This window comes from Mizuhopecten yessoensis, unplaced genomic scaffold (assembly GCF_002113885.1).
Source record: "Mizuhopecten yessoensis strain PY_sf001 unplaced genomic scaffold, ASM211388v2 scaffold11179, whole genome shotgun sequence".
Lineage (NCBI taxonomy): Eukaryota > Metazoa > Mollusca > Bivalvia > Pectinida > Pectinidae > Mizuhopecten > Mizuhopecten yessoensis.
The window spans coordinates 1,724,742-1,752,569 of NW_018408919.1; the positions used below are offsets into that span (position 1 = coordinate 1,724,742).

Here is a 27,828-nt window from a genome sequence, read left to right on the forward strand (position 1 = left end):
GACAATAAAGGTTACCGCAAATATCGGAACTAAAAATCCGCCAGCAGAGTCTAACGTTACAACCTTGTATGTTGAACGATAAACGTTACACACAGGGGATTGCACCATTAAATTTTGGTAATAAATACAGTTTGTCCTAAAATGAGTTCGACACTGCATCATACAGCTGTTTCGTCCCTCTAGGACCCGTCGGTGATGCTAGTGACCAAAAAGTGTTGGAAATCTAAATTGTCTAAACTAGGCCTTATCTCGTTAGGAACGAATCCAACAATGTCTTTTAAATATTGTGTAACGTACTCGAAGCAGTAAACAGTATGTACATGTATTTCTACTTTTCCTGAATTTTAAGTTAAGCATAATGGAGAACAAAAACAATTGAAGCATTGAAGGAAGTTATCTTCGGAAATTCCCGAAGAGGCCCGAAGATGTCCGATTGGCGACAAAAGCGTCGACAGGAAGTTGCGTCACAAGAACAACGACGTCATTATTTAGTCACGTGCATCTTTGTGCCAACGAAGACCACAGCGGCAGTCACGCAAAGTTTTGTTAGCGCCAAATTTGAGCTTTTAGCAAATTTATCAAAAAGAGAGTGTACTTTTTTTCATTGGAATATCAAGATAAGGTAAGAAACGTCTTTTATACATTATTTTTTGATAATATTTCAACAAATATTTGTGATAAATTGCAGATTGGCTGCCTCAGGTCAAGCAGTCAGGGATATTGATTAAGCTTAGGCCTAGATCGAAATCGGCATTGCATTATAAACAAAAGTCGAAAAACAAATTCTCACTAAGTTGCATTTAATTTTGTTTTAGGTATATCATCTATGTATAAAGATACATTTGCAATTAATTGACGAAATACACACTGAGTTCAACCTTTATTGTTTAACACAAGTCAAATACCATATGATTTCAACCATAGGCGCGGCATGTTAGAAAAAGGTTTCTGTACGTACCCTTCCTATGTGTCGGAATGACGGTTCTCTCTATCTTAACTAACTTATTTAACGGGATAAATATTTGGAAAAAGTGTTCATACATTTTAAGTACTATAAGTTTCATCTCACAGTTATTCAATATCAGAAATGACCATAAGAAATCAGCAGAAAGGGGGCAGAAGGTCCCAGCCAGCGACAGTTGTCACTCGTATGTCAAGACGAGACTGTACAACGATCAAACTAAGGGTGAGTATATTTGAATTTATAAGACTGATACAATGTCTTAATACGATTTAGCACACGTTTTATATAAAATTTATGATCGTCGGCAGAGAACTTACAGTTGAATCAAAATCAAGAAATGTTAAAATTAGTCTTTTTTATATTTGTTTGAACCCCTTTTTTTACTTCATTTAAATTTAAATTCTAGAAATACTCTTTTACGGGAATTTGGCACAACAGTATTGTATCTAAATCATTCTATCAAAAAGATAGATCTACAATTGTATATCAATATCATAGAAGTGTTCTTTTGATTTAATTTTCAGAGGAAAACTCCATCTTCAGAAATAAGACCCGACATCATGAAAAGAGACAGAACATCAACATATTTGACCACCAGATCTCAAACCAAAACTCGGCGATCAACTCACCGTCAAGCTGAAGTGTCCAAACTTGTGAAAACGACCAAACAGAAATTAGACTCATCTACTGTAAAACTCGTTAATAAAAGCAAATCAGAAAATATTCACAAGAATCTTGCAACCAAATTTACCGGAAAGAAAATTGACATTGATCAAGAAAATGAGACCGATGATCCCAAGCAAGCTCAATATTTGTCCAATGAGGAGGAGACGAAACCCAAATGTGTTCAAGAAACAAATGTGTCCAAGGAAGATATAACACTTGAGACAGATAAAGAACAGATTGTAACCAGATTGGGAGAGGGAGATACTAACCAAGGAAATGTTGACGGGCCGTATTTGATCAACTCTATTCCACAAACTCCCAGGCCAACACGGGGTTCGAAACATGACTACGCCCAGCTTGCAGGAATAAAGGTATAGTATGAGTGACATTTCTAGAACTCTTTAGTATTTACAAAGTAAGAAGTCCTGTTTGTCCTATACACATTACAATTTAAAACAAGAATGTCGAATTACAGCAGTGCTAAAATGTCCCGATTCACGTTCTACACAAACAAAGGTAAAGCGCTACACTAGATATATTTGTTTCTTTAACCATTTTTACTTTTTCGAGAATCTGAAATTATTTCTACATGCGAACACTCTACTGCTATAATATGCTAGTCTCATTGATGAAACGTGGGACAACAGGTTGTAGAAATTAAAGTGTCCGAACTTACGAGATTCCAATTTAGAAACTAACCTGTTTAGACTTTATAAGCGGCTCCAATACATACATCTTTACAAAGTGTCTCCGGACGAATGAGGTCCAGATGTATTTAGAATCCAAGATGTCCGGACAAACAAGGTTCACATGATACATGTAACTTCAGTGTCCGCACTAACGGGTTTCTAATGTACGCAGGAATTTAAGAGTCCAGAATAAAGAGGTGTCGATATAAAATAAAACTAAGGTGTGCGGATTAAACAGGTTCCAATGGTAATTCATATAATCCAAATATCTGGACTAGGTCTAATGTGATCCCGCTTTAATGATTTTTACTGTTTTTTTTGTATCTTTAACAGAGACGTTCTCCACCGTCTCCTGAATTACCACGATTCGCAAGGAAAGCCAGACGCCATAGTGATAGAGCTCGCAAAAGGACGCGACAGGTCGACGCGGAAGACAATCTACAGAACGCCTCTTGTATACACCCTACAGATGTATCAGAGGAACACGACCGTGCTGAAGATATGCAATCTCCAAAAGAATCCCAGGCAACATGCGAGAAATTGGTCACACGAAGCAAGAAAAGGCATAGGGACAATGGCGAGAAGTCTACAACAGAGCAACGCCTAAAGATTGTCAAAAATCCGTTTCTTGAAAGAGACAGCCAGCAGAAAACCAGAAAGAGGCTGCTTAGGAACTGTAGCACATCCGCTGAAGCCACGGAGACGGTCTTCTTTGTGTCTCCAAAAGAGAACGAAACAGATGTTGTTGAGTCTCCTAAAGTTCATGAGACACGTGCACGTGTCGTCGAGTCTCCAAAAGCCAAAGATACGATCGTCGTTGAGGAGTCCAGTGAAACTGAATGTGAGACCTCGTGTGAATTGGATTATTATGTCGACGAGGCCGAAACTTCCCCGGAATTTGTAAAATATTTCCGTAAGTTCTATTCGTCTTTTTCCTTTGAAATGAGTTCACGGATATTACATTTTCATAAGACATTACTCTTTTCTTCAAACAAGGTTCTGATAAACATTTACATGTCGTTAGATTTAGATTGCTCATGAATACTTATAGATACGCGAATTGTCTTTTGAAACATATTTCTATCCGATAATTACATTTTGTTTCGTGAATTTATAAATACTTAATTCGTTATGATATATGACTAAATTCATGCAGACGAGACCAGACGTCCACCCAAACCCGAGCCTGATGTTTACAATTGGCCAAAAGAATGGCTGCCCAAACCCGACACCCCACTGGTCCCCGCCGATACATCAGCCCTGGAGGTAAGGCTTGGGCAATCGTTTAGCTGGGGTATTACCTTAACGTATTCTGTTGGGTTTTGCATATTATAAAATTCGTAATCATTTTCCAATCATTTTTTCATGTCTTATTTACTAACACTTTGAACTCTATACTTTCTGCATGACTTTATTTCGACTCTTTATCAATTAAGTTTGAGAACGATTTTTTTTTTAATCTTGTGCAATTTTTCTCTATATTTTTGTTTCATTTCGTTGCTTTAGTTGTTTTTTCTCTTCATTCTTCCTTCCTTCCCTGTCATCCTTGACACTTTCCACCTGTAAGATTGATCCCCAAGTAATAAAGCCACCTCGTCATGTCTTTGAGAACACTTTCTACCTCCAATCTCCACCAAAGATGAGGTCGGAAATGGAACGTTGGAAATTTAATTTTGACTACAGTCCTGAGGTCGAAACAGCTCGGTAAGAAACAAATGATTAAGCAATTTCATTGTATGTTTATTGTTATACCAAAGGTAACTTCTGTTTATTTGTAAAGCAACTTTGGAGAATATATGTCACAGATTTACGTCCTTATACATGTATGTACTACCTCGTCCATAATGCACACCGTTGGTTGGTACACATTGCGTCATTTGACCTTATATGCGTCATATGACCTTAGCTGTTGAGTGTCCCCATCATTAGTACATATTACGTCATATGACCTTAATTGCGACACATCATTAGTACATATTACGTCATTTGACCTTATATGTGTCATATGACCTTAGCTGTTGAGTGGCTCCATCATTAGTACATATTACGTCATATGGCATTAGTTGTTTCATATGACCTTAGCTGTTGAGTGACTATGGCATTAGTTGTGCCATATGACCTTATAGCTGTTGAGTGGCCCCATCATTAGTACATATCACGTCATATGGCATTAGTTGTGCCATATGACCTTAGCTGTTGAGTGGTCCCATCATTAGTACATATTACGTCATATGACCTTATATGTGTCATATGACCTTAGCTGTTGAGTGGCCCCATCATTAGTACATATTACGTCATATGACCAGAGTTGTTGTGAAGACGCTAAGCATACATGTCAATTTATCAACATTGATAGAATTAAAAATAATGTGCAGGCAAATTGTGTCGTTTCTGAAATCGAAAACAATTTATAAAAATCAAAAATGTAAATGTTTACACATGTCAATAACAGGTTGAAGAAGATCAAGGAAACAGAAAGTCAATTGCTGAGTGAGACTGTTACTGGACGTCGCAGAACAAAGATGGAGAAGTTGGCCATCAAACAGGAAGCAAAAAGAATTGTCGACACAGAGGAATACCTGGAAAAGTTGGCAAGATATAAGGACAGGAAGGAAAGGGACATGGAGGTAAGTCTCAAGACTTCCCTTTTATATCTTTAGTGTTAAAATCAAGTCGAACTTGCAGGCAGTACTTGTAATGTTTCATATGAAATTTATGAAACATGTCCCGGAGCTAACAATTTATTTAAAAATTGAAAGAACTTCACAAAAATGAAAAGTTCAAAGACTCGTTTTATAAATCTCAGTTTAAAATGTTAACTTATTAAAACTTCATAGGTACATGTTCAACCAAACTTGATTCATGTATGAAAATTCATTCTTCAAGAATAAATTTGGAAAAAATGTTTTTGGAGACGAAATTTCCGGATTGCGACGTTCTCAGTATGTTCCTTACTTGTAGTATACTTATATCGACACAAGGGCAACTCATTTAATACATAACGTATAGAGCTGAAGTTCTAAACATGTTATTTTGATGTTTCTCCAGTTTCCATTGTTGTCTTTCATTGAAATCCCAGTGGTTCTGCTCAGAGAGAGCGTAAACCCTAGAATTTCGAGAAAGTCTTTTGTCTTGTAGTTATGACTTTTGTTTAATTTGATTCATTGATTGATTTATTGGTTGAATGGTTGAATGGCTGATTGATCTATTTATTTGTTTGTTCAGTTAATACGTCATAGAGAACGAAAACCCTGGAATTTCGAGGATGTCTTGTCTTATTTATTTATTTTGCATTGAAGGCGAGCTGTATATCGTGTTTTTTATCCTTGGATTCAATTTGTAAAATGTTCCTGATTTGCTATACTTCCAGATTATGAGAGGCGTATACAAAGAGAGAGACCTTGGAGAACCCCTCGATACAGACAATATAGCAAAAATGGCAATGGACATCAAACGCAGAGTTTACCTCAAATCCATGAAGATCTCTTATCCGGACCATATCCTTGTCGAGGAGAATGAAACGGACAACGGAAACGTCGATCTTGACTTCACCGTCCCCAAAGTAGATACCATCACCAATGAGGCTAAAACTGGCACGAATCAGATTTTGCAGGAAAGTGAAACTTCTCTGGAGAGAAATCTGGGTGCTGTCTTCCATGAAGCCGAGACCAGGCCGGCCCTTGGAGTCAACTATATCTACGAGTCCTACAAGATGGAGAGAAACAGGAAATTGGACCATTCTTATAGTGACAATCATGAACTGCACGCGGAAGGTGTAGGAGGAGAGATGGCCGAGAGTAAACCTCGAGGTGCCGTCAGTGAGCCAACCAAACGTATGACATTATGGTTTGGACACGATAAACACCGAAAAACAGAGCAATACAAAAAGCAGAAGTATTCCGAAGTGATGGCAGACTGCAGCAGCAACTCTTATGGGTCCAATTATGATGCCAAAGAAACGCAAAAATGTAAACCATCGGCATCATATTATGAAAACGAGGCAATGGTTATGCCGTCAAAGTACAGTGAGAGGGAAGAGCCTGATGATGAAGAGGAACGTAATTATGAGGCGGAGGGGGAGGAATTTGAAGAGGAGGCCATTTCCCAGTCTCGTTTGACTTTGTGGTATGGTCACAGTAACAGCAACGCCGATGACGAAGACGAGGCGATCAAACTGATGTGTGGCGGTAGTCAGATGATGAAATTCGATGATGATTGTGATAAAGAAGAGATGACAGAGGGATTTTACAATACTAAAAGTCATTCTACTCTGTGGTATGGCCATGATGAGGTTACAAAATCGGGTGAGGACGACAGTATTGGTCGAGGCACTAAAAGAAAGTTTGAAGAACTGGAAACAGAGGATGACGAGGAAATGGTAGATGATGAAGATGAAGGCGATGAAGAACTAACATTTACCAGGACAGTGCCTTTCCTTCACCTTACTACAGAGGACCTCCCTCTTCGGGTCCAAACCCAGACCTACAAGTTCAAAAGGATGTCACGTGATGCCAAGAGCCCGGATGTTCAAATCGATCGCTGAAACATTAATCGTGAACAATTTAATTCATTCTTTAAAGACACGTATACAGGTCCCTTGTGCCAACTGTCATTATATGTGTTATCATGCTGAGCTAACTTGATGGTCAGAAGTAAAGTCTGGTTGACCACAGCTCCTAACGACTTGTATGTTCAAAGAAATTCAGTGCTTGGCTGGATGTTAATGTACCTCAATATAGCTTTTAACAAGTTGTGAGCGCGAAGTATTCGGGTGCTTGGCGGGATTTAAATGTTGGCCAGTGTCACTTTAAAAAAATTGTGAGCACGTATATGTCACGTAATACAGCTTATAACAAGTTGTGAGCACGAAGTATCCGGGTCCTTGGTGGGATGTAAATGTCACGCAATATAGCTTATAACAAGTTGTGAGCACGAAGTATTCGGGTGCTTGGTGGGATGTAAATGCCACGCAATACAGCTTCTAACAAGTTGTGAGCACGAAGTATCCGGGTCCTTGGTGGGATGTAAATGTCACGCAATATAGCTTATAACAAGTTGTGAGCACGAAGTATCCGGGTGCTTGGTGGGATGTAAATGTCACGCAATACAGCTTATAAGAAGTTGTGAGCACGAAGTATTCTGGTCCTTGGGGGATGTTAGTGCATGTTTGTAGTGTATGTGCGTGGTCTTGGGTTGTCTGAGAGGGATACATGATTAAGTCGTGCGTGAGTCGATATGACAGAAATAACGTTAAGGAAGCTAGCTCAATGGCAATCAGAAACTTGTTGACCTTCAGCTTAGTTCAACACAGTTAAGTTTCAAAGATCATGAAAACATTTGCAATTTCTATTCAGCTATTTTAGATAATCACTTTATGAATATTGAGCGATATGGTCTGTAATTTATTCATTCAGACAACCATACTTTTTTCTTCAACTTTTACATGTGTTTTTTTTATAATTTTATTACATTTCCAATAGCATTAAGTTCGTATACTAGTAAGACTTTTGAATATGTGATATTTACCCTTGATATAAGTTTTTTTACTAAGTATTTCTATTTCTGGTACAACATCATCTATCATTACCGATCTCTTCAGACATCTGTGATAAGTTAATTGTATTGGCTAATCTCATTTCTACATGCAATTCAGTTTATACACTATACATTTCCATTTTGTGCATTGTTGTTATCATCATTTACAATTATTAAAATATTTGATTGTTTATCAGAATCTGTTCGTACCTATTCCATTTGAAACCATAACGATTAGATCTATATGACATTTAATTTTGCGACGACCAATAACCAATCGGATTACTTCGCCCTTTTCCGTCGCGCGCTCGAAAAGTACGGAAATGGCCGAGCGTGGTCCCATTTGAAACAAAACCATTCGACATGTCCGGGGGGATCCATTCTACATGGAATTCACTTAGTGTTATATGTTTCTTTGGTCGAAAAAAGAACCCTCGTTCCTAAAGATGTATCAAGTGGATGTTCTTCAAAGATCCTCTGCTTCGAGGATATTGAACCAAAGTTGATATGCTGCTTACGTATGAGCATCGCAGCACATGACTTTTTTTCCAACTCCCCCTCTTTTTGCACGCATACCGTTTACAGGGACATGTAAATGCGATATTAACAATATGCATGTTGAGACTTTCTTGGTATGTAGGCAATAAAAGGAGTTTCGACAAAAACTGGCAAAATACGTCCTTATATATTGCCTATACCTTATAAACAGTCCGCTTAAATTTCATGACCCTGTGCTACATGTACTTATAAATGTAATTAAAATTACAGCAATGACAAACTACACTGTACAGTAACGAAAGTGCTATTTTGAGAAGAAAAAACACTTTCTGATAGTTTTGTAAGTATTGGATTCTCTGATGTTTGATATTGATCTTATTGTTTGTCGATGTTATAAACTTTTGTCATTTTTAAATGACCGCGGTAATGACTAAAGAAATCTGCAACACATTTCTGCGAGCTTCAGTAGCAGTAACTACATGTACGCTTTAGTGTTGTAGGGGGCGTAACTCGAGCAAACAAATTATTTACCGAGCTCTCCTTTTCTGGAGATAAGAAATTGATTGGAGGGAAACCCCACACACAGAAATAACTACGATGGACGTTATGTTGTGTATTGTCTTTTGAAACGACATATAATTTAAAGACAATGGCCTTTTCCGGGTTTGGCACCGGCAACACAGCTACCCCTTCGTTTGGGACAACAGCCGCTGCTCCGCCATTCGGTTTTGGTACAGCCACAACCTCCGCCGCAGCTCCGAATCTGGGGTTCGGAACAGCTACTGGCACGACATCGGCGGCTCCATCATTTGGGAGTTTCGGGACGTCGACAACGTCTGCTCCATCGTTCGGAGGCACGACCGCCCAGCCTTTCGGATTTGGAGGGGCCCCCACAACGTCTGTAGCTCCTTCGTTTGGTTTTGGAGGGGGGATCGGAGCAACGACGTCTGGGCCACCTCCATTTGCAGGATTCGGTACGACAACAACGTCAACAGGAGGTATTTAACTTGTTCAGTTACAGGTACCTATCGCGAATGAAAGAACCCAAACAACTAATACACTAATATCAGGTCCAGCACACTGTTGAAGTGTTGATAATGTATACCGCAGATGCTCGGGTTTTGGAATATATGTGATATATATCAGCAGGTCCAGTACACTCTGCCGATTGAGCTATACTGAGTATAGCTATAAAGACCTATATAGCTATATACACCTATACATTATAGCTGTATTGAGCTATATTTTCTCAGATTTCAATTTTCATTAAATTAAAGCAAAGTCGCATAAAACAATAAGGTTTATGGTAATGTTGACTACAAAAAGCATACAGTTAGATGTTTATTTTCATTTTTCATAAATGTAAAATTTCCGATTTTTGACATCATTATTTTTTAAAAAGAATCCTTATATTTAATGTCTTTTGTTATCAACCTAATGATACAATCTTCTTTTAAAAGCGACTTTGTTTTGTTTTCCTTAAAAAAGAAAATTACTCAAAAAATAGCTCAAAAGACCTATTTCAGATAGGTCAATAGAGCTATTACAGGTCTTTACAGCTATATAGCTCAATCGGCAGAGTGTACTGGACCTGATCAGTATATCGCACATCACTGTGCTAATAAATAATTGGGTTCTAGAATATATATATATATAAGTAACATTATGATTATTAATATGTTTTGTAAAAGTTATCTAAAAATAAAATATGATGTAAGGTTACAATGTTATAGACCATAAGACAGGCAGTAAGTTTCATAAGTCACACCCAACCTGATTTTAACTGTCCAAAATACATACTTATTAAGGAAGCACGGTAGTCGAGTGGTAGGACGCCGGGCTTGTGACCGAAGAGTTGTGGGTTCGCGCCACGGCACGGCAATGTGTTGTATCCTTGAGCAAGATACTTTACTCGGCTTGTTCCAGTCTACTCAGCTGTAAATGAGTATGTGGTTGGGCAGTGCTAGAATTGTTAAATGCTAACTGTTAGCGCCGAAATGGCAGCTCCGGCTGTATGCTCCCCAGCCCCAGGGAGTTGAGAAATGTACTGGCTAGTGGCAAAGGCCCTATATATATATATATAACCACGGATAATACTTTGTGAACCGCTTTGAGACGACCTACAGATAATTAAATTTTACAACTAAACTAACAAATTAATCACCTTTAAATCAGGTATAGCGACTACCAAAGTGTTTATACATACAATCAGATCAGGAATAAGAGAAAACTACAGTAGGTGTGTAACAAATTCACTGTTACATGTATATACCTACACGGTGACATATAGCTCACAAAGGTCAAAAATTGTTAATCATACAAATTACACATCTTTTGATCATGTTTCCTAGATTGATATTCTTAATATTGACCTTCATGAGCTCATATGTAAAAATAAGGGCTCTCCAGAGAGCTTTTGTCTGCCATTACTGGTATCGAATATATGCTCGAGATATAGTTCTCCAGGAATATTTTGTTTTAGCTAAGAATTGATGGAGGAAGGACTGATAGGCTGCCACTTAACACATGTAGGTGAAAGATAAATCTTTCAGTGCCTCTTTCTTACTTTTCATGAAGTATGTCAGCTTCCTTGGATACCACACATCCCTGCTTTGTATTTATCTTCACTGGTGAAAAGTACAAGTTGAAACAAATTTAATGGAATCGAAAATAAGACAGAAATTATAAAAAGAAGTTCATGTTCATGTGATAAAATCCTTTTAACCCTTTCACCCCTATGTAACTTTAGTAAACTCTACCATATATTGATCTGGATGCGTCAATTATGGTCCAAAGTGGTGAAAGGGTTAAGGTACAGTAAATCAGGAGAAAAAAACAATTCATTGGGCGTGTGACTGATTTCAGCCCCAAAATAGTGGGGTAAAAAAGGCACCCTAAATATGATATCACACTTACAGGTCTCACACTAGGTGGCAGCACCGGTTTTGGAACAGGATTTGGCACCAGCGCAGCAGCGCCGACTGGGTTTGGGAACTTTGGAGGAACATCAACATTTGGAGGCGGTACTTCAGGGTTCAATCTTGGAGGCACTGGTACAACGGGGACAGGTCTTTTGGGTGGAGGAGCAACTGGTACTAGTTTGTTTGGTGGTAAGTGTCTTTGGGCAGAGAATCAGATGGAACTTGTTTGTTTCATAGTACAGTATAAAGACAAATTACGAAATGTTGCAAATGGATACTTATTGAGTTTATTTCATTATGAATGTTACGCTTCAAATATAAGGTGACCAGTCAATTTTTGTTGAACATTTGATGCACATGGGGTATTATCAACCATTCTTTCAATTCCAGGAGTTAAAATCTCTGTACCTCTGGAAATACATCATGACAAAATCAAAATTGATTGATGTCAGGTATAGAAACTGACCAATTGCTAGGCTGATATATAATATTCTTTTAAGACCATTAAGGAGCGACGTCCAACTTCAAAGCCATTTAATTTTACCGTTTGGCATTACGCTACCAAAAGTAACCATGATCATGCAATTGTTTTGATGTACATCAAAAGATCAAGTAAGTGTACTTGTATCATCCACAAGGTGGTATATATGCAGAGCTATCAGTTTCATCATGATTTATTTCTGGGGTACAGAGAATGTTAAAGTGTGTAACCAACGCCTGGACTATTGAGGGTGGGAGTATTATATGTATACCGTTTTGTTTATCAGTTGGAGAATAAATTAATGAAACATTGAAACTTTACTCCTGAAGGAGATGCGTGCAGACATTATAACCAAAATATCATCTTTGATAACTAAGAATTTACTTAAATAATATCTCATATTTGACAAACAGTTAATCAGCAGCAGCAGCAGCAACAACAGCAGCAACAACAACAACAACAACAGAATCTACAGAGTCTCGAGAACCTAACTACTGCCATCACCACGCCACAGCTGTACGGGGATGAACGGGACGCCATCATAGCCAAGTGGAACCAACTCCAGGCGTACTGGGGGACTGGCAAGGGCTACTTCAGTCAGAATGGCTGCGTGACCTTCACTCCAGAAAATCCTTACTGTAAATTCAAGGTAGGTAACTGTAGATGTCATTAGGAGTCACTCATTATGGTGTAGCACGAGTTACCTCTGGCCCTGACTCCAGACTTATAGACAGATAGATGTCCGGTATGGGGCCAAAAACCTCTAATAATCAACAAACCAGACTGATCCGGACCGAAAATTGAATACGTTATTCTTAATAAGAAGATTTCTGGACACCCTCATTTTGTTGATTAGTCACATTCGCTCATGTGGGAAGTTTTGAACGAATGAGGATGGTGTTGGATCCATTTATCGATATGTGTGGTATGTGTTTTGTCATAGTAGATATTTTGTTGTCAGCATCTGAAACTCTCCGATACCAAATGGTGTCAAAGTCTAGTGTCGGGGCTAGAGGAAACTCAGACTATGCAAGGTGTAATTACAGTAATACCTCACCCCTCGTTTAATTTGTCACCTTGTTTACCACATATTCCAAGGTCCCTTTTACTCAAGAACTCTCTTTATATGTTTCCCTCAATTTATCACCAAACCCCCTTCATAATGACCAAATTTCCTTGGACAAATGGTGGCAGTATAACAAGAGTTTACTTACTGTTCGATACCACTGTAAGGTGTAATGACAGCCTTGAACAGACAGTTTTGTTTGGCCTAGTACAGTAAAAGTCACCTGCTGAGAAGGCTTCACTATATGTAGCTATTTGTAACACAGTTAGAAAAAAAATCACAATGCTTAGATGGTACTAGACACAGGGGCTTATTAATGAGTTTTTTGGGAAACAGACCCCGCAATGAAATTGGGGAAAAAATAATGACATAATAACCATTTTAGGAAATTTGGATAATCATTATACCAACTCTGAACACATGAAATTAGATTCTTTAACTTTTATTTAAGCCTGTCTTCATGACAACAGGATCATTCTGTCCTTCCTGCATATTCTGCATTTTGAAAACTCCGTCAATCGGTAGAAATTTATTTAGATATTTATTTAAAAGGTATTTAAAGGGGCAAATTGGCAAAAATTTCAAACTTTTTCGATTGGGAAAGTACCCTGACACACCAATGAATATTGGCTTTACATCATATTCTTACCTACCATTTATGGTATCGTTTACCAGGCTATAGGGTACAGTTGCCTGCCGACCTCCCGCAATGAGGATGGACTTGTGGCAGTCACCATCAAAAGGAAGGAATCCGAAGTGACCGTTGGTCAGCAGCTGATTGTGGATTGCCTATTCAAGATGCTAGGCAGTAAGCCTCAGTATTCAGTGTGTGTGGAAGGCATTAGACCACTACCAGATGACAAGTAAGGAGAATCTGTTCTGAATGGTCACCCGTGGCTTTGTTGTCGAAAACCTGCCGTATAACTCATCACTGCATTGATAAAATTTGTCCGAATTAATTCCACGAGAGTACTGTGTAGATTTTTTAATGAACTTTGTACATTATATCAGTTGTTCACTTAAAATCATTTTCAAACATGTTTTGTAGAGCTATGCCCCTTTATGTAAAATCAGTATCCATACTTTTTCCATAGCTGTCAACTCTCCTCATTTGACCACAGTCTCCCTCGAAACTCCCTCATTCAAGTCCAAACTCACTCAAACTCAAAATCTACACCCTGTGGTCAAATGATTTCCTAGTTACCGCAAGGTGTGTGTAATGATTATAACAGGTGTGTTTGATTCAAATGAATGCTTTTTAGAGTTATTTTGGTACATAAAAAGGGAAAGACAAATTGAGCACAGCAGTTTCAGTCGCGTTTCATGCACTTTCTCCTTATTGGAAATGTGGAATGAGGGAGATCTCCCTCATTGGAGGTTTCAGAGGTTGACACCTATGTATTTCTCCATGAAGTACAGCATATATTTCAATGAAACTTTGCACTCTAAACAAATTTGTTTCAACTCTTTTTCTTAGAGTTATGCCCCTTAATAAAAAAAATGTGTCCTTACTATTTATTTTAATAACATACTGAAAGATTTTAGAAAAATGGTAGGCTTTATCAGTATGCAATGGATTTTTAGTTAATTGTGCATTTATCTTTATTTTCAACCAGAAATAGTCCTTGGAAGAAAATTTAAATGTTATGTACAGCATGTATGAGATAGCATCCAATAAAGTTCTAGTTGTGGTTTGGTAGACTAATTAATAGTTAAATTGTTGCTATAATTAGCATTTAATTTAAATGATTGATATATATATATTGTCTGAAATTGTTTAATATTACACCTGTAAGGTACTTCATCTTGATGTTAAAATTAATTACTCTGCAGGACAGAGCTGGTTGTATACATCCTTGAACGACCTGATCGAGGACCTGCGCGGCGAATCCCAGCTCTAGAAACTGCTAACTTTCTGAAACAGACCAACATCCTTCCCCAGCTGCAGTCCCAGATCATGGCTGAGGATATCCGCCCAAAGACTGGGTTCACCAAAGACCAGCACAAACAGTATCTGGACAACACACCATCAGGTAATTACAAACATATTCATGTATTGACTTTTAAATGATTAGAAATATCTGTGTGTCGCATGGGGGCTCGTAACCAGACTTGACTGACTAGATTACTAGATCTGCATGATTTTCTCCTAAGATTTATCTCCCTTGTTTACTAAAAACTGGTTATATCTATGTATTGCTAGATCAGACTTTGAACCTATTCTGTTACTGATGGAAATTTGAAACATACAAATTCAAATTTTGCGTATGTTTTTAGGAAATTAGAAGCGTTGAGGATTTTAAATGGGATGTACAGGTGGTCATGTTTGAAAGCTTCTTCGTATTCATCTTGCTTTCTTAGTTTGATTTATAGTAGCAAATCCAGGAGATGGTGCTTCCGGAACACCGCCATATCCTTCCCAAACAACCCAAGAAATTCTTAGTTTCTGAAATAAGGTCGTCAATGTCACACACTGTCTGTGTACTTTAGCAGTTAAGAAAAATTGAAATGATTGCAGAATTTTCCAAAACTCTCACTAAACTGTCATGACAAACACTTTTCCTAAAGTAATTTTGTAAAGTATGATGAAGGGATGGATGCTCAGACAAGAAAACAGGATAAAGGGAGCTAATAAGGAAAAGGGTGCTTATTGGGTTAAATACAACATTGAATAATATGAGAAAAAATCTGTCGTCCAGGAATCCACCCCCTTATTTGGCAGCAGGCCAAGCTAGACAACCCAGATCCGGGAAGCCTAATCCCCGTCCCAATGGTCCGATTTAAGGAGCTATTCCATCGCATGAAACACCAGGAACAACAGACGAAGCTGCACCACCAAAGGATGGACGTAAGTAGATCAGGGCCCGTATTCATGAAACCATTCTCATGCTCAAGCATGGATTCTGTGCTCAAACCAATTATTTTGTAACTTGCTTAAAACATGTCAAACAATCAAGGTCATGATCATTGAAAACAGTATAAGGTTTTAAGTCTCTTCAATTTTCTTTTCCAAGTCATTGACAAAATAAGATATTTTTTTTATAAATTTATAATGAACCCAAGAAATAAGGCTTGTGAATGGTTACTTAAATATAGGCCCAGGTCCTTTGAAGAGTTGAAAATGAGGTTTTCAGGTATCAGTGGCAAGATTTTCAAGGATGAAAGGCCATATTTTGAAGGGTTGGAGTACATAGGTCATATGTGAGAAGATCAGGTCATGGAGAGGTCAGATACATGACATTGAGGATCAAATGTTGTGTTAGGAGGGTCAAAAGTCCTGTTCTGGAGAGTCAAATTTCAGCTATCCTAGAGTCACATTTCAGTTATTGTAGAGTCAAAGCTTGGATTATCGGATTGTCAAAGGCCAGCATAAATACAATGAGGAATATCTGGATAAATTGGTCTCTTTGGAATGTCAAGTGGGAAGATATATAAGTTCATTAATTGATGTATAAGCATCAGAGGTCTGAATAAAGAATCTAGGTTAAGTTTTCTAGATTTTTTATACATGGGTTCCTGGATGCAGTCATATGCTGGCAAAAAAAATGAACTGTTACTGAAGCAGAATTAAAGAAATTGTCAACCAATTAACGGAATTTAGTTTCATCACTAAGGAAATTAATAAACAGATATTGATCAAGCTACAAATGTATATACAAGAGTCACTTGTTGACATCCTCATTACACCAGGGGTTACGCTCACTTAAACGCTCTGTACCCCAGGAATATGTCATAGCAAAGTTGAAGGATGAAGAAAGCTATCTGATTGATCTCAGTTAAAAAAGACAATCACTGGGCTGATACCGTCCCTTTCCTTTGAAGATTACAGAGGAGCGACACTTTACTTCAAAGCCAGTTAATTTTGACGTAAACTTGCAAAAGCTGATTTTGTTTGGTGTTCATCAAAGGATCAAACTAGTCTTCTTTGTGTCATTCATAAAGTAGCGTGCACCATGAGCCTTCAACTTAACCATATGACGTATAGCAGGGGTGCAGAGAGTGTAACCCCTGGATTATTGAGGATGCTTATGAGAATACATTGAATGAGATAGTGTATCAGAAACCGAAGTTCAATGTCATTTTTTCTATGTATAGAAATTTGTCAAACAATGACTATACAATGCATGGGAGTATTCCCATGTTTACAGATCTAGACACTTTGTAGTTTACTTATAATGATGGAAATGTGATGTCACTGTCGCTCACTGTTCTATAAATATGTTTGTGTTTCAGATGATTGCCACAGACCTGACACAGCTTCAGCAGAAACAGGTCAGCATGCTGGCAAAAATGGACGAGTATAAACGCAAACACCTGGAGCTCGGCCACAGACTTTTACAGGTAAGAAAACTAGGTCAGTCATGTACAGGTGTGCTAACTAGGTCACAGTCATGTACAGGTGAGCTACCTAGGTCATGTCATCTACATCTGAGATAACTAGGTCACAGTCATGTACATACAGGTGATCTTACTAGGTTATATCATCTGCAGGTTAGCTGTCTTGGTCAATTCTTCATATTAAAAAATTCAATTCAATCACCTTATATGACAGAGTTAGGTCATTTATTTTCTAATCTTTGATTAGATTATTTCCTTATTGATTTCTTTTGAATTTAACCTTTAAACAAACATCATTTTTCATCAAATTTCCTCAGGTGGTGGTGAAGCAGGAGATTTTCAGAAAGATGGGGTACGCTATACAGGCCGAGGAGGAACAGTTACGAGTACAGCTAGAGAAAAGTCAGGCCGAACTGAACCATCCCACACAGTTTAAGGTACGCCGTCAAACTGATAAACATCTCAGGGTTTTAAGTCATAATGAACTTTTTCAGGTCAAATGTAAAATTGGGTCAGCTTTTATGCTGATTAATAGTTCAGGGTCAACTGTTATACCAATTAATATTCCTGTCAACTATTATGCTGATCAATAGTTAATTGTCAACTGTAATACTGATCAAAGGTTCAGGATCATCTTGTACTGTATAACACATCTAGGTCAGCTATTTTGCTGATCAATGACTAGTTTATGGTAAACTGTTATGCTGGTCAATAGTTAATTGTCAACTGTAATACTGATCAAAGGTTCAGGATCAACTTGTACTGTATAACACATCTAGGTCAGCTATTTTGCTGATCAATGACTAGTTTATGGTAAACTGTAATGCTGATCAATAGTTAATTGTCAGCTGTAATACTGATCAAAGGTTCAGGATCAACTTGCACTGCATGATATTTCGGGGTTAACTTTTATACTGATCAGCATTTGAGGATCCCAGGATCGACATGTAATGGTCGGCTGTCACATTGATTCATAGACAATGTCAAAGTGTTATCAATGTGTAATTTCCTTTCCAAAAGGAACCATTCATCGTTGGTGGTTGCGTCGTCCGAAACAAGGTTTCTGTGCGATAACTAGAGTCCCCTTGGGTTGATTGAACTCAAACTTTATAAAGTTCATCTTTACTTCCTAACTAATGGTGCTTGCTTGGGACTGCTTTTTAGGTTTGAAGGTAAAAGGTCACTGTTACTACAAATAGAAAATCTGTTTCCATGCAATAACTTAAGTTTCTTAAGATCAATCGAGCTTAGACTCCATACAGTGCTTACTTACCATTAGTGCTTAGGTGGGATTGCTTTTGAGGTCTGAAGATCAAAGGTCAAGGTCAACATTACTATAAATAGAAAATCTGTTTCCGTACAATAACTGGATTTCCTTTTGGTTGATCAAACTCAGACTTCATATAGTACTCTCTTACTAGTAATGCTTGCTTCGGATTGCTTTTCAGGTCCGAAAGTCAAAGGTCAATGTTGCCGTTACTATAAATAGAAATTTAACTGTTTCCCTGCAATAAGTCAAGTTTCCTTGGGCTGATCAACTTCAAAACTTCACACTGACTGCAGGCGGTACATACATTCCTGTGGAGTTCTTGTATACATTTGAAGACAATTTTGACTTGAACAAAATTTATATCTGATCCCTGTAACAGTGTATGGGTTATACGTATGGATGTGATTCTTTGTCTTATACCCCCCTCCTCCCTTAAAACTTAAATTTCTGCTCCAGATATTTTGTAAGCATAGTATATATCTTACAGTTTCTCTAGTTCTTTGTCTGTTGTATTAGTTGTAGTACATGTACTAGTAAAAGCCTGTAAGTTGTTGTTTTGTTGAGAAGAGGTAATGCATAAGACTGCAACAACATTTTGTGTACAATTGTTGATCCTGTTGTCATTTATCTTTCCAGGGTCGCTTAAACGAGTTAATGTCACAGATTCGAATGCAGAACCACTTAGCAAGTACAAGGACAGATGTTAGTTATCAAATCGATCCCGCTCTACAGGACGAAATCAAACAGGTGAGATTACCTCAGGAGTCTGAGGCTAAGTGTTACCATTTGTATTCAAACTTCTATGAAAAATTTGAAAAGTTGAAACATTTGAATTTCTCTGTAAATATTTTGAGGAATCTAAGAACATGAAAAATGTTCACTTTGCGATAGACATGAAAAATCAGAGCACAATTATTATTTGTTTATGTCAGCAGAGCACAATTATTATTTGTTTATGTCAGAGTGAAACCTTATATCTAAAACTTTTAAAGATAGTACAAAATAGTTCAGATTATCTTTGTGTTGTAGTGCAAGCAGAAGTGACTGTATACCAGGAAACTGTCGCTGCAGTTTAATTTGTGCCTTTTACCCCCTCCCTAATAAGGACAAAGGACTATGGATGGTTTGGGTGTGTTTTGGCTCCCAAATGCATCAAAATTCAAAACCTTTAAATGAACTTTGAAATGACTGTTTCTTTAATTTCGAATACTTCCCATATACTATTATGTAAATATTTCTATATATTTCTAATTATTGTTGCCATGGTAACAAGTTCAAATTTGCATAAATTAGAAAAATTTGATATAGTTTTTCTCCGAGAAACTATAGAGCACATGCTTGAACAAACTTGATATCAAAGGATAATGTGTAGGCACCTGTAATACATCTTTAGGAGAAATATAAAGTTTGTTCAAGAGTGCGCTCTATGGTAGTTAAGAGAAAAACTAGGTGAAAACCTGTCAAAATTGACTGAATAATCAAATTTCAATAATTTATGCAAATATGACCTGGTAACCATCGCAGCCAAAATTGGAAACACAAATAAATATTTACATAATAGTACTGGGGAAGTATTCAAAATTAAAGAAACATTCATATAAAAGTTCTATTGCAGATTTTCAATTTTGATGGATTTGTGGGTCAAAAAAGGCCCAAACCATACATAGTCCTTTTTCATAAGAGCGATTATAAGTAAACATCACAATAAACATAGTTATCAAATATGAAAAGTGAAATTAACACTGGGGCAAAATTTCAACTGGGCGAAAATTTCCTGGTATACAGTATCAGGACGATTCAGGTATGAATAGAGTGACCAAAAATCTTGACGAAATGCATCTGTTAGTTTACGTTCCTTATCCCACCCTAGGGGAAAACACCCTGCACATTTACTGTGAGGTCATGATGGTAACAATTGAATGATATAATGTCTTACGATCAGATTATGCCATATTATAGCTGAACAATTAATCATTCGGTTTAGATCATTTCCCACTGTTGGGTAAGAGAAAAAGTACATTCACCCTAAAGGGGCGAGATAGCCAAATCTCCACCCTCGGGGTAAAAATTTTAAATAGACGAATCATCTACAACTTGCAAGCCTCGAGTTTGACAATTTAAGAATTTTACTCGAATGGAGTTGAGACATGCCCTTCCACATTGATGCTTTTTTGACGTTAGCCAAGATATTTGAGTTGTCCATGATGAGGACAAAATGTTACGAAAAGTACTGTTACCTAAAAACGTTNGTATGAGTATACTTCGGACATGGTTGTATTTCAGGGATCCAAGGTCAAGGCCAAGGTCACACTTGCTATATATAGAAACTTGTCCCGTCCCGTCCCGATTCAATGTAAACACTTAGCAACTTCATTCTTTGACAGATTTTGGTCAAACTTTATAAAAAGGTCAAGTATGAGTATACTTCGGACATCGTTGTATTTCAGGGATCCAAGGTCAAGGCCAAGGTCACACTTGCTATATATAGAAAATCATCAACTGATTCAATTTAAACACTTAGCAACTTCATTCTTTCATGGATTTTGGTCAAACTTTATGCAAAGGTCAAGTATGAGTATACTTCCGACATTGTTGTGTTTCAGGGTTCCAAAGTCACTGTTGCTATATATAGAAAATCATCTACTGATTCAATTTAAACGCTTAGCAACTTCAATATGTTATGGAGATGGTAATAAGATACAGGAAAAACATATTAACATTAAAATTAACTTTAAGTGTAGTACCTTGTGTGTGTGCATGTTTCAGGGTATCAATATCAAAGTGGTTGTAACTTTTTATAGAACACTGAAACTAATTTCACATGGCAGCGGGGGCATTTATGTCTTACAGACATTTTCTAGTTTTAATTTTAATTGATATTTGTTGTTTCAGTTACTAAAACAGCAGCAAGAAGGACTGCGTCACCTCATACAGATCATTAAAGAAGATGGACAAGATCTACAGCTCATAGAGCAGAACCTTGATGCCCCGATCAGACGGTGACCTTGTCATGAATAGGGGATAGCTAATACACATTGAACCCCCTAACTGATGGTGGCACCTAGTCAAGGTCAGGAGGGGATAACTCTACATATAAAGGAGGAGCGGCACAAACCCCCAACTCCAAGAGCAGAACTTTGAAGCCCCAAATGGAGATGAAGACTAACTTCTGTGGCAGTAGAAAATAACTGGGGAAGTGTAATCTTCCTGTGATGCCAAGCAAATAAAAGGGGAAATAACTCATCAATCAAATAGGACTATAAAGGTGTACAACTACTAAGATAGGACATTGTTTCCGCAAGCATCTTAGAAAAGGGGGATTGCTGAAATGACATCGAGTCAAATACCAGACAAATCCTTTTTGTGTTGTGACAAGCTGGATTACATGAATAACACCTAGCCAGTAACAGGGGGTTACTATAGCAACAACATGGGGGATAATATATCTAATAACTTGCTAATGACAACAGTAGTATATAACTTGCGTATTATGATAGCAAGTGAGGACAGGGAACAACAGGTTTGACAAGTCAAGTGTTCATATTAAAACTGTATTCATACCAAACAGAAGTATAGAAAATTACAGGGGAACATAACTATTCCGCAGATGTCTTGCATTCCTATACATATCAATTGTATTGCCTGCTTGGGAAGCAGTTTTTGAAAGGCCAGTGCTAACAACACCCAGCCAGAGAGGTGGGACATTTGGTTGTTGCTTCATCTAGCTATGGGAAAACAAACAATTCTATTTTAACTGACCAGGAAAACCTAGACAAATGGGAGGGAACTCAAAATATGAACAATGACATTGAGAGGGGAGATAACTCTTCAAGCAGATTTGATGTTGCTCCCAGGTGATTATGTGCCTTCTGTGTTACATACAAAAATCCAGCAATGATGGACATAAGTAAACAAGGCGAAAATTAAGCCTTACTGTAATGACAACTGTCAGTTTGAAGTTGTCTGAATGTTTTGGGGAGGGAGGGGAGGTAATCCTGTATCAGCATTATGTAACAGGAATCTGTATCAGACAGGCGTTTTACTAATTGTTTTGATATGAATATGAATGCTTTCCATAATGGATGTTGATAAAATAAATTACAATGAAATGACATCAAATGTTTTTTATTTGAATGAATTTTTCATACAAAAATTATTTGATTTTCATTATTATAAAAGCATTTGAGACAGAAAACAAAAGCACCGATATACAACCTGATTGACAGTAGACAACAGATAAATAACTGATCATATCCTAATATTGACAACCAATATACAACCTGATTCACATCACAATTTGAACTCCTGATAAATAGCATGATTCACATTTTAATTGTGAAGACTGATCTACAACCTCATTCACATTGCTCGACACCTGATAAATAGCATGATTCACATTATAGTTGTGACAACTGATAAACAACCTCATACAACCTGATAGAAAGTAAAAAGCTTACTAGTAAATAGATTTGTACTGTAAATCTGTAATAAAATTTCATATCAAGTTTATTTTGACATATTTAATGAAAACTTTATTCAGAGACAACCTTTGGAAATTCATAAGTTTTTTTATTTCTTATTACAAGTCTCGTAAGGATCCCTGTCCCACTGCACTGTGGTTTTTCCTATAACTGTAGCACAGTTGGGACAATTCTGTTGACTAATTAGCTCAATCAGTTAGAGTGATGGTAGATCAATCTGTGGTCCAGGGTTGGAATCTCAGTCTAGCCCGGTCAAAACTTGTCTAATCCGACCCAAATGTCTGTATTGGTCTTATTAGACAGAGTGTCTGTATAACAAGTTTAAATTAAAAAAATCTGTTTGATAAGACAGGATTATAGAATTTTGTTACATAGGATATCGGAATACTCAGGAATAAGATTAGACAGTATGTCTGAATACTCGGGGATAAGATTAAACTGGATTCCAGAATACTTAGGGGTCAGATTAGATGGGGGCTGAATAAGACAGGTTTCATTTTATACATTTCTATGATTATAAATTATTTTGTAGTTTTCATTAAAATTGAGTTCAGCATGGAGTCAAATTAGGCAGGATATCGGAATACTCAAGGGTCAGAGAAAACAGGTTCCATTGAATACATATGATAGTAAGTTCCAGGTTTTCTACATTCACATACATTGATTTTGTTGGTTTATCTATCAACATCACCTGGATGAAATTAGTTGTCACACGCCACTCTATTATGACGTTTCCATGGAGATACATTTAATCTTGTCATGGTTCACAGCCTAGCTACTATATTATTTGATTTTTTTTTAAATTCAATAATTTTGCATGAAATCAGACACAAGTCAAACAGTTCGTAATTAGTCTTTTCTAGTAAAACAATCAAGAAAAGAAGCAATGGAAATAAAAAAATAAAATAATTCAAAAGCAGGTATGAGGAAAAATACTAAAAACCAAAACAATTTGCTACCATGTTATTGTCCAGTCCTGTATCGGACAATTATAACTACACATTTCATTGACAAAAAAAATATAGGTAAAAAATTATAGAAAAAAGTAAAATATTAACACTAATGAACAATTTTTTCAAAGCAAAGTTAACATCAATCTGACTTCAAATGGCACAAGTTTGTTCTTCTAATCGTTCACACTTTGAGGACTAATCATGATCATTCACATATTGAGGACTAAGGTAACGTGATATAATTAATACAACTGTAACAAGATCGGGATAACGTTCTTCTATTATTGCTGCCTTGCAAAACTGGAAGACCAGCAATTAGCAAACCCTACCCCAATCTTGTTGCTGTTGTATTAATTATATAGTTTATAAAATGGTCATTACAAAACACTGACAAGTCTTTTGTCTAACTAAGCACTGGTGGTAGACATGATCTTCTCGACATAGCTCTGGACATTAACGTGTAGCTGGTCCTTGGTCTCGGCGTACACATCTGTCGCAAGTTTCTTGGCAGCATCACAACTCTTCATCAGAGCCCGATATACAGGGAGTGTGTACTTCTGCTTGCCTGTCGATGTATAATGAATTAAGTAACAAAACAAAGTAATTTGGAATTCATTAAAATGTACTGTGTGTGTTTATCAATTTCTGCAGCAAAATCTAAATGCCTATCTTTCCTTAAGGGTGCCTGTCCCATGGCAGACAAAACACTAGAGAGTTCAACAAACTGATCGACATGAATGGACTAAGATTCACCCTCTTATTTTGCTACAATTTCGTACTGCTTTAAAGTAAAGAATACCTACAAGTTCAAATGTAATGTAAATGCACAATATCAACATGAAAGAAGAGTATCTTGCTAAGGGAAGTAACTCTATACCAGAAAAGAATCTTTAAATTGTTCTCTCTTGTATTCCGTCTTTGTGTATTGCAGAGTTATCCTCTCTTGTGAGCAGGTATTGATTGTTACGTCATTGGTTTGTGTGAGAAATTTACGTTGTTTTCTCAAAGATTGATGACATTACTCTCACAAACAAATGACATAACAATCAATACCTGCCCACAAGAGCAGATAACTCTGCAATACGAAAAGACGGAATATAATACAAGGGAGGCTTCAATAAGAAAACAGCTCTGAAGTGGAACGCTGCTTTACAATTATATTTTAAAACTACATGAAACTGCACAAAAGTGTTCAGAACATATCTTCATGAGTTGTATGATGCTGTATTTTACCTTGGCTGTGAAGGAAGTGACGGGTATTCTCAAAGTCATCTGTATATCCATGTTTGATTGTCACAAGACTCCAACGCATGCGTATCTGGAGAAAAAAGAATAGGTTACGTGAATAACTACCCTCCAATATAAAGAAAAACATTCCTCTGTGCAACATGAAATATTCATTAATATCTAGTTTATGGAAAACAAAAATGGTAAAAAATAATCTACCAGATTATCGAAATGTACTTAAGGATGTAAAATACATATTTATCATATGAATCTTCTTTTCTGAAGACTTCCAACATAAATATATATATTATTTACACTGGGATAATTCTGAAGTTTAATATAAGACTCATTAAAAATGTTTAAAGGGGGATAACTCTTATACAAAATCACGGATACAATGTGAAAACTATCATGACAGACCACCTTGAAGAAATTCATGATTAATAATTATTTACAATGTTTGAATTAAAATGACTAGGTTGAACAACTCTAACAGATGAACCTGAAAATAAAACAACAGGATCATATCTTTTGCACATATATATGCATATAAAGGGGTCCAGATGTGTCTGACGGAAACTAAAATGCTGAATGTTGCTAGTTTTCATTATTTCTTTACATAACAAGAGGCCCATGGGCCTTAACGGTCACCTGAGTTGTGATATATTTATACAGAGAGTTGATTTTTGTTTTTAAAACATGAACAGAAATATTATTCAAACTGAAAACCCCCCAATAAAACCACCTTTTTCAATATCTAGCATACAGAATTAAGACTGAAAAGTATTTAAAACTAACACCTCTAATTCTAAACAAGGAAAATGAAGAAATTTTAGCACACTGACTCCTTTGGGCCCTGCCCTACAGCCCTTGGGGGTAGGGCTGGCTCAAAATTTTCAAAGTATCAAACTGTCAACTCAGGGTTATAATTCCAATCAAGTTAACAACATGTAATATTCAAAGTATCATTTGCCATTATAAACCATAATAAATTTTGCCCCTTCCCCAGGGGTAAACGTGAGACCCTAGGGTCATAAAATTCACATTGGTAAAGCACCATAAAACCCTTCCATCTATCAAGAGTATTTTATTCTACCATACATGTATCTGGTCTTGAGAAGAAGATTTTGAAATTTCAGTCAATTGGACCCTTTTTGGCCCAACCCATCAGCCCCTGGGGGTCAGTCAGGGCTCATATGTGCATACCATCAAACTGCTATCCAATACTTATAATGCTAACCCAAACTGAATTACTTCCAATGGTAATTAAACAAATGTTGGTCCAAAATGTGATTTCTCTATATAAACTATTGCAAAGTTTACCCCCTCCCCAGGGGGAAACGTGAGACCCCAGGGTCATGAAATTCACAATTTTGGTAAAACACTTTAAGACCCTTCCATCTATGAAGAGTATTTGATTCTATCATATCTGGGTCTTGAGAAGAAGATTTCTGAAATTTAGTCAATTCAACCCTTTTTGGCCCCACTCATCAGTCCCTGGGGGCTGGGGACCATATAATTCACGATTTTGGTTGACCTTTGACCATGGAAGGTTGAGGACTTTGTCTCAGGTGACCTAAAAATGTCAGTTCACCAAAGCTATTTCAAGATGGTTAAATAATTTTGTGGACTCTTGAAAGAAGGACATATTATCCTAGAAGATTTTCATTTATTTGTAACAAAACTCTGAAACTGCATTTTTTAAGCTCTGCCTATATTTTGGTCAAAGTGTGTTAGTTTATCGTGGAATATTTCAGTGCCACCTGAACTGTTTAACAGGGATACTCGAACGTGACCTAGGTAACAGAAGTGAGCTTAATCTTGACTTAATCCAATCAAGCCGTATCTGCTGTTTAGTGACAATCTCCTAACATTAACCACAAAAGTGGATGGTACTTAAAGATTCTCCCCAAAATAGTATCAGGATTTTGAAATTAATCTGCTTGGTGAGATTTACCTCAGCATTATCTGTGCCGGATATGGAAGGATACTGTGCCGCCATCTTGGAGAGAGTTGTATCTGACAGTGAATCCTTCTCCAACAGTTTGTCCAGAAAGTGGAGCACCTGGTAGGTCCTCCATGCTGTAACATCCTCACTGCCGCCCTAAAGAGAGAACAACAACTAGATTGAAAATAATTCAGGATGACTTGTACTTCTTTAAAATGAGATTGAGTTATTTTCCAACTGTACACGGCACTGACATATATACTTATAACTTACTTCTCCTTTCTCTGCCCATTGGTCAGCCAAACTATTGGCTGGAGTGGTCAGGTCACTGCCTGCGGACAGGTCAGGTGTGTAAGGGGGCCATCCTGGTTTGGTCAGCCAAGTGTCGATAAATTCAAATCCAGGCCTACAAAATGACAGTTAAGGTTATGAATCCTCTGAAATCTTGATAACCTAGCCACCTTCGATCCAAGCAAATGTGGCTGGCCTATGAAAAGTCTAGATTGCTTGGCAAACCTAGCAAAGAGCTAGAAAATATTTGTAAACATACACAACATTTATGCCACTGCCCATTGTTTGATGAAAATGAAGCTAAATGTAAAGTTTGACTACAGTCAATTATATGAAAATATTAAGTTGCAGTGACCTACATTTGATATTTGAAATACTGATAAGTAATATTGTAGTTTTCTTTCAGATTGATTACATACAGGTGTAGAAGTCATTTCTTTCCCCATCTGAAAGTTTCCCCAGGGAAGAAATAGGCTAGGGGTGGGGTGGGGTGGGGTGGG

General features: G+C 37.2%; 3 protein-coding genes across 4 annotated transcripts in view; 2 read left to right on the forward strand and 1 right to left on the reverse strand.

The window, feature by feature from the left end:
- Positions 1-512: 512 nt before the first annotated feature.
- LOC110440320 lies at positions 513-7,928 on the forward strand. Its single transcript, XM_021483308.1, has 8 exons — positions 513-622; positions 1,072-1,186; positions 1,489-2,001; positions 2,653-3,232; positions 3,476-3,585; positions 3,887-4,023; positions 4,772-4,946; positions 5,690-7,928. Exons 2-8 carry the CDS (start codon positions 1,088-1,090, stop codon positions 6,860-6,862), a joined length of 2,787 nt encoding a protein of 928 aa, XP_021338983.1. The 5' UTR covers positions 513-622; positions 1,072-1,087; the 3' UTR covers positions 6,863-7,928.
- A 960-nt stretch (positions 7,929-8,888) lies between these two features.
- LOC110440308 (nuclear pore complex protein Nup54-like) lies at positions 8,889-24,119 on the forward strand. 2 transcript variants are annotated; one of them, XM_021483291.1, is made up of 10 exons: positions 8,889-9,350; positions 11,283-11,462; positions 12,168-12,403; positions 13,496-13,683; positions 14,654-14,853; positions 15,520-15,668; positions 17,054-17,161; positions 17,476-17,595; positions 19,065-19,175; positions 21,321-24,119. In XM_021483291.1, exons 1-10 carry the CDS (start codon positions 9,002-9,004, stop codon positions 21,429-21,431), a joined length of 1,752 nt encoding a protein of 583 aa, XP_021338966.1. In that variant the 5' UTR covers positions 8,889-9,001; the 3' UTR covers positions 21,432-24,119. The 2 variants fall into 2 exon arrangements, with proteins under 2 accessions (XP_021338966.1, XP_021338965.1); XM_021483290.1 differs by having other exon boundaries at positions 8,890-9,350; positions 11,271-11,462.
- The window catches only part of LOC110440307 (aminopeptidase B-like), a 17,336-nt gene continuing 12,047 nt past the window's right edge, over positions 22,540-27,828 (reverse strand). The window contains exons 11-14 of the mRNA XM_021483289.1: positions 27,311-27,443; positions 27,047-27,193; positions 25,096-25,180; positions 22,540-24,427 (exon numbers count right to left, since the gene is read on the reverse strand). Of these exons, the coding sequence (XP_021338964.1) occupies positions 24,270-24,427; positions 25,096-25,180; positions 27,047-27,193; positions 27,311-27,443 (523 nt within the window). The 3' untranslated portion in view covers positions 22,540-24,269. The remainder of the gene's footprint in view (positions 24,428-25,095; positions 25,181-27,046; positions 27,194-27,310; positions 27,444-27,828) is intronic.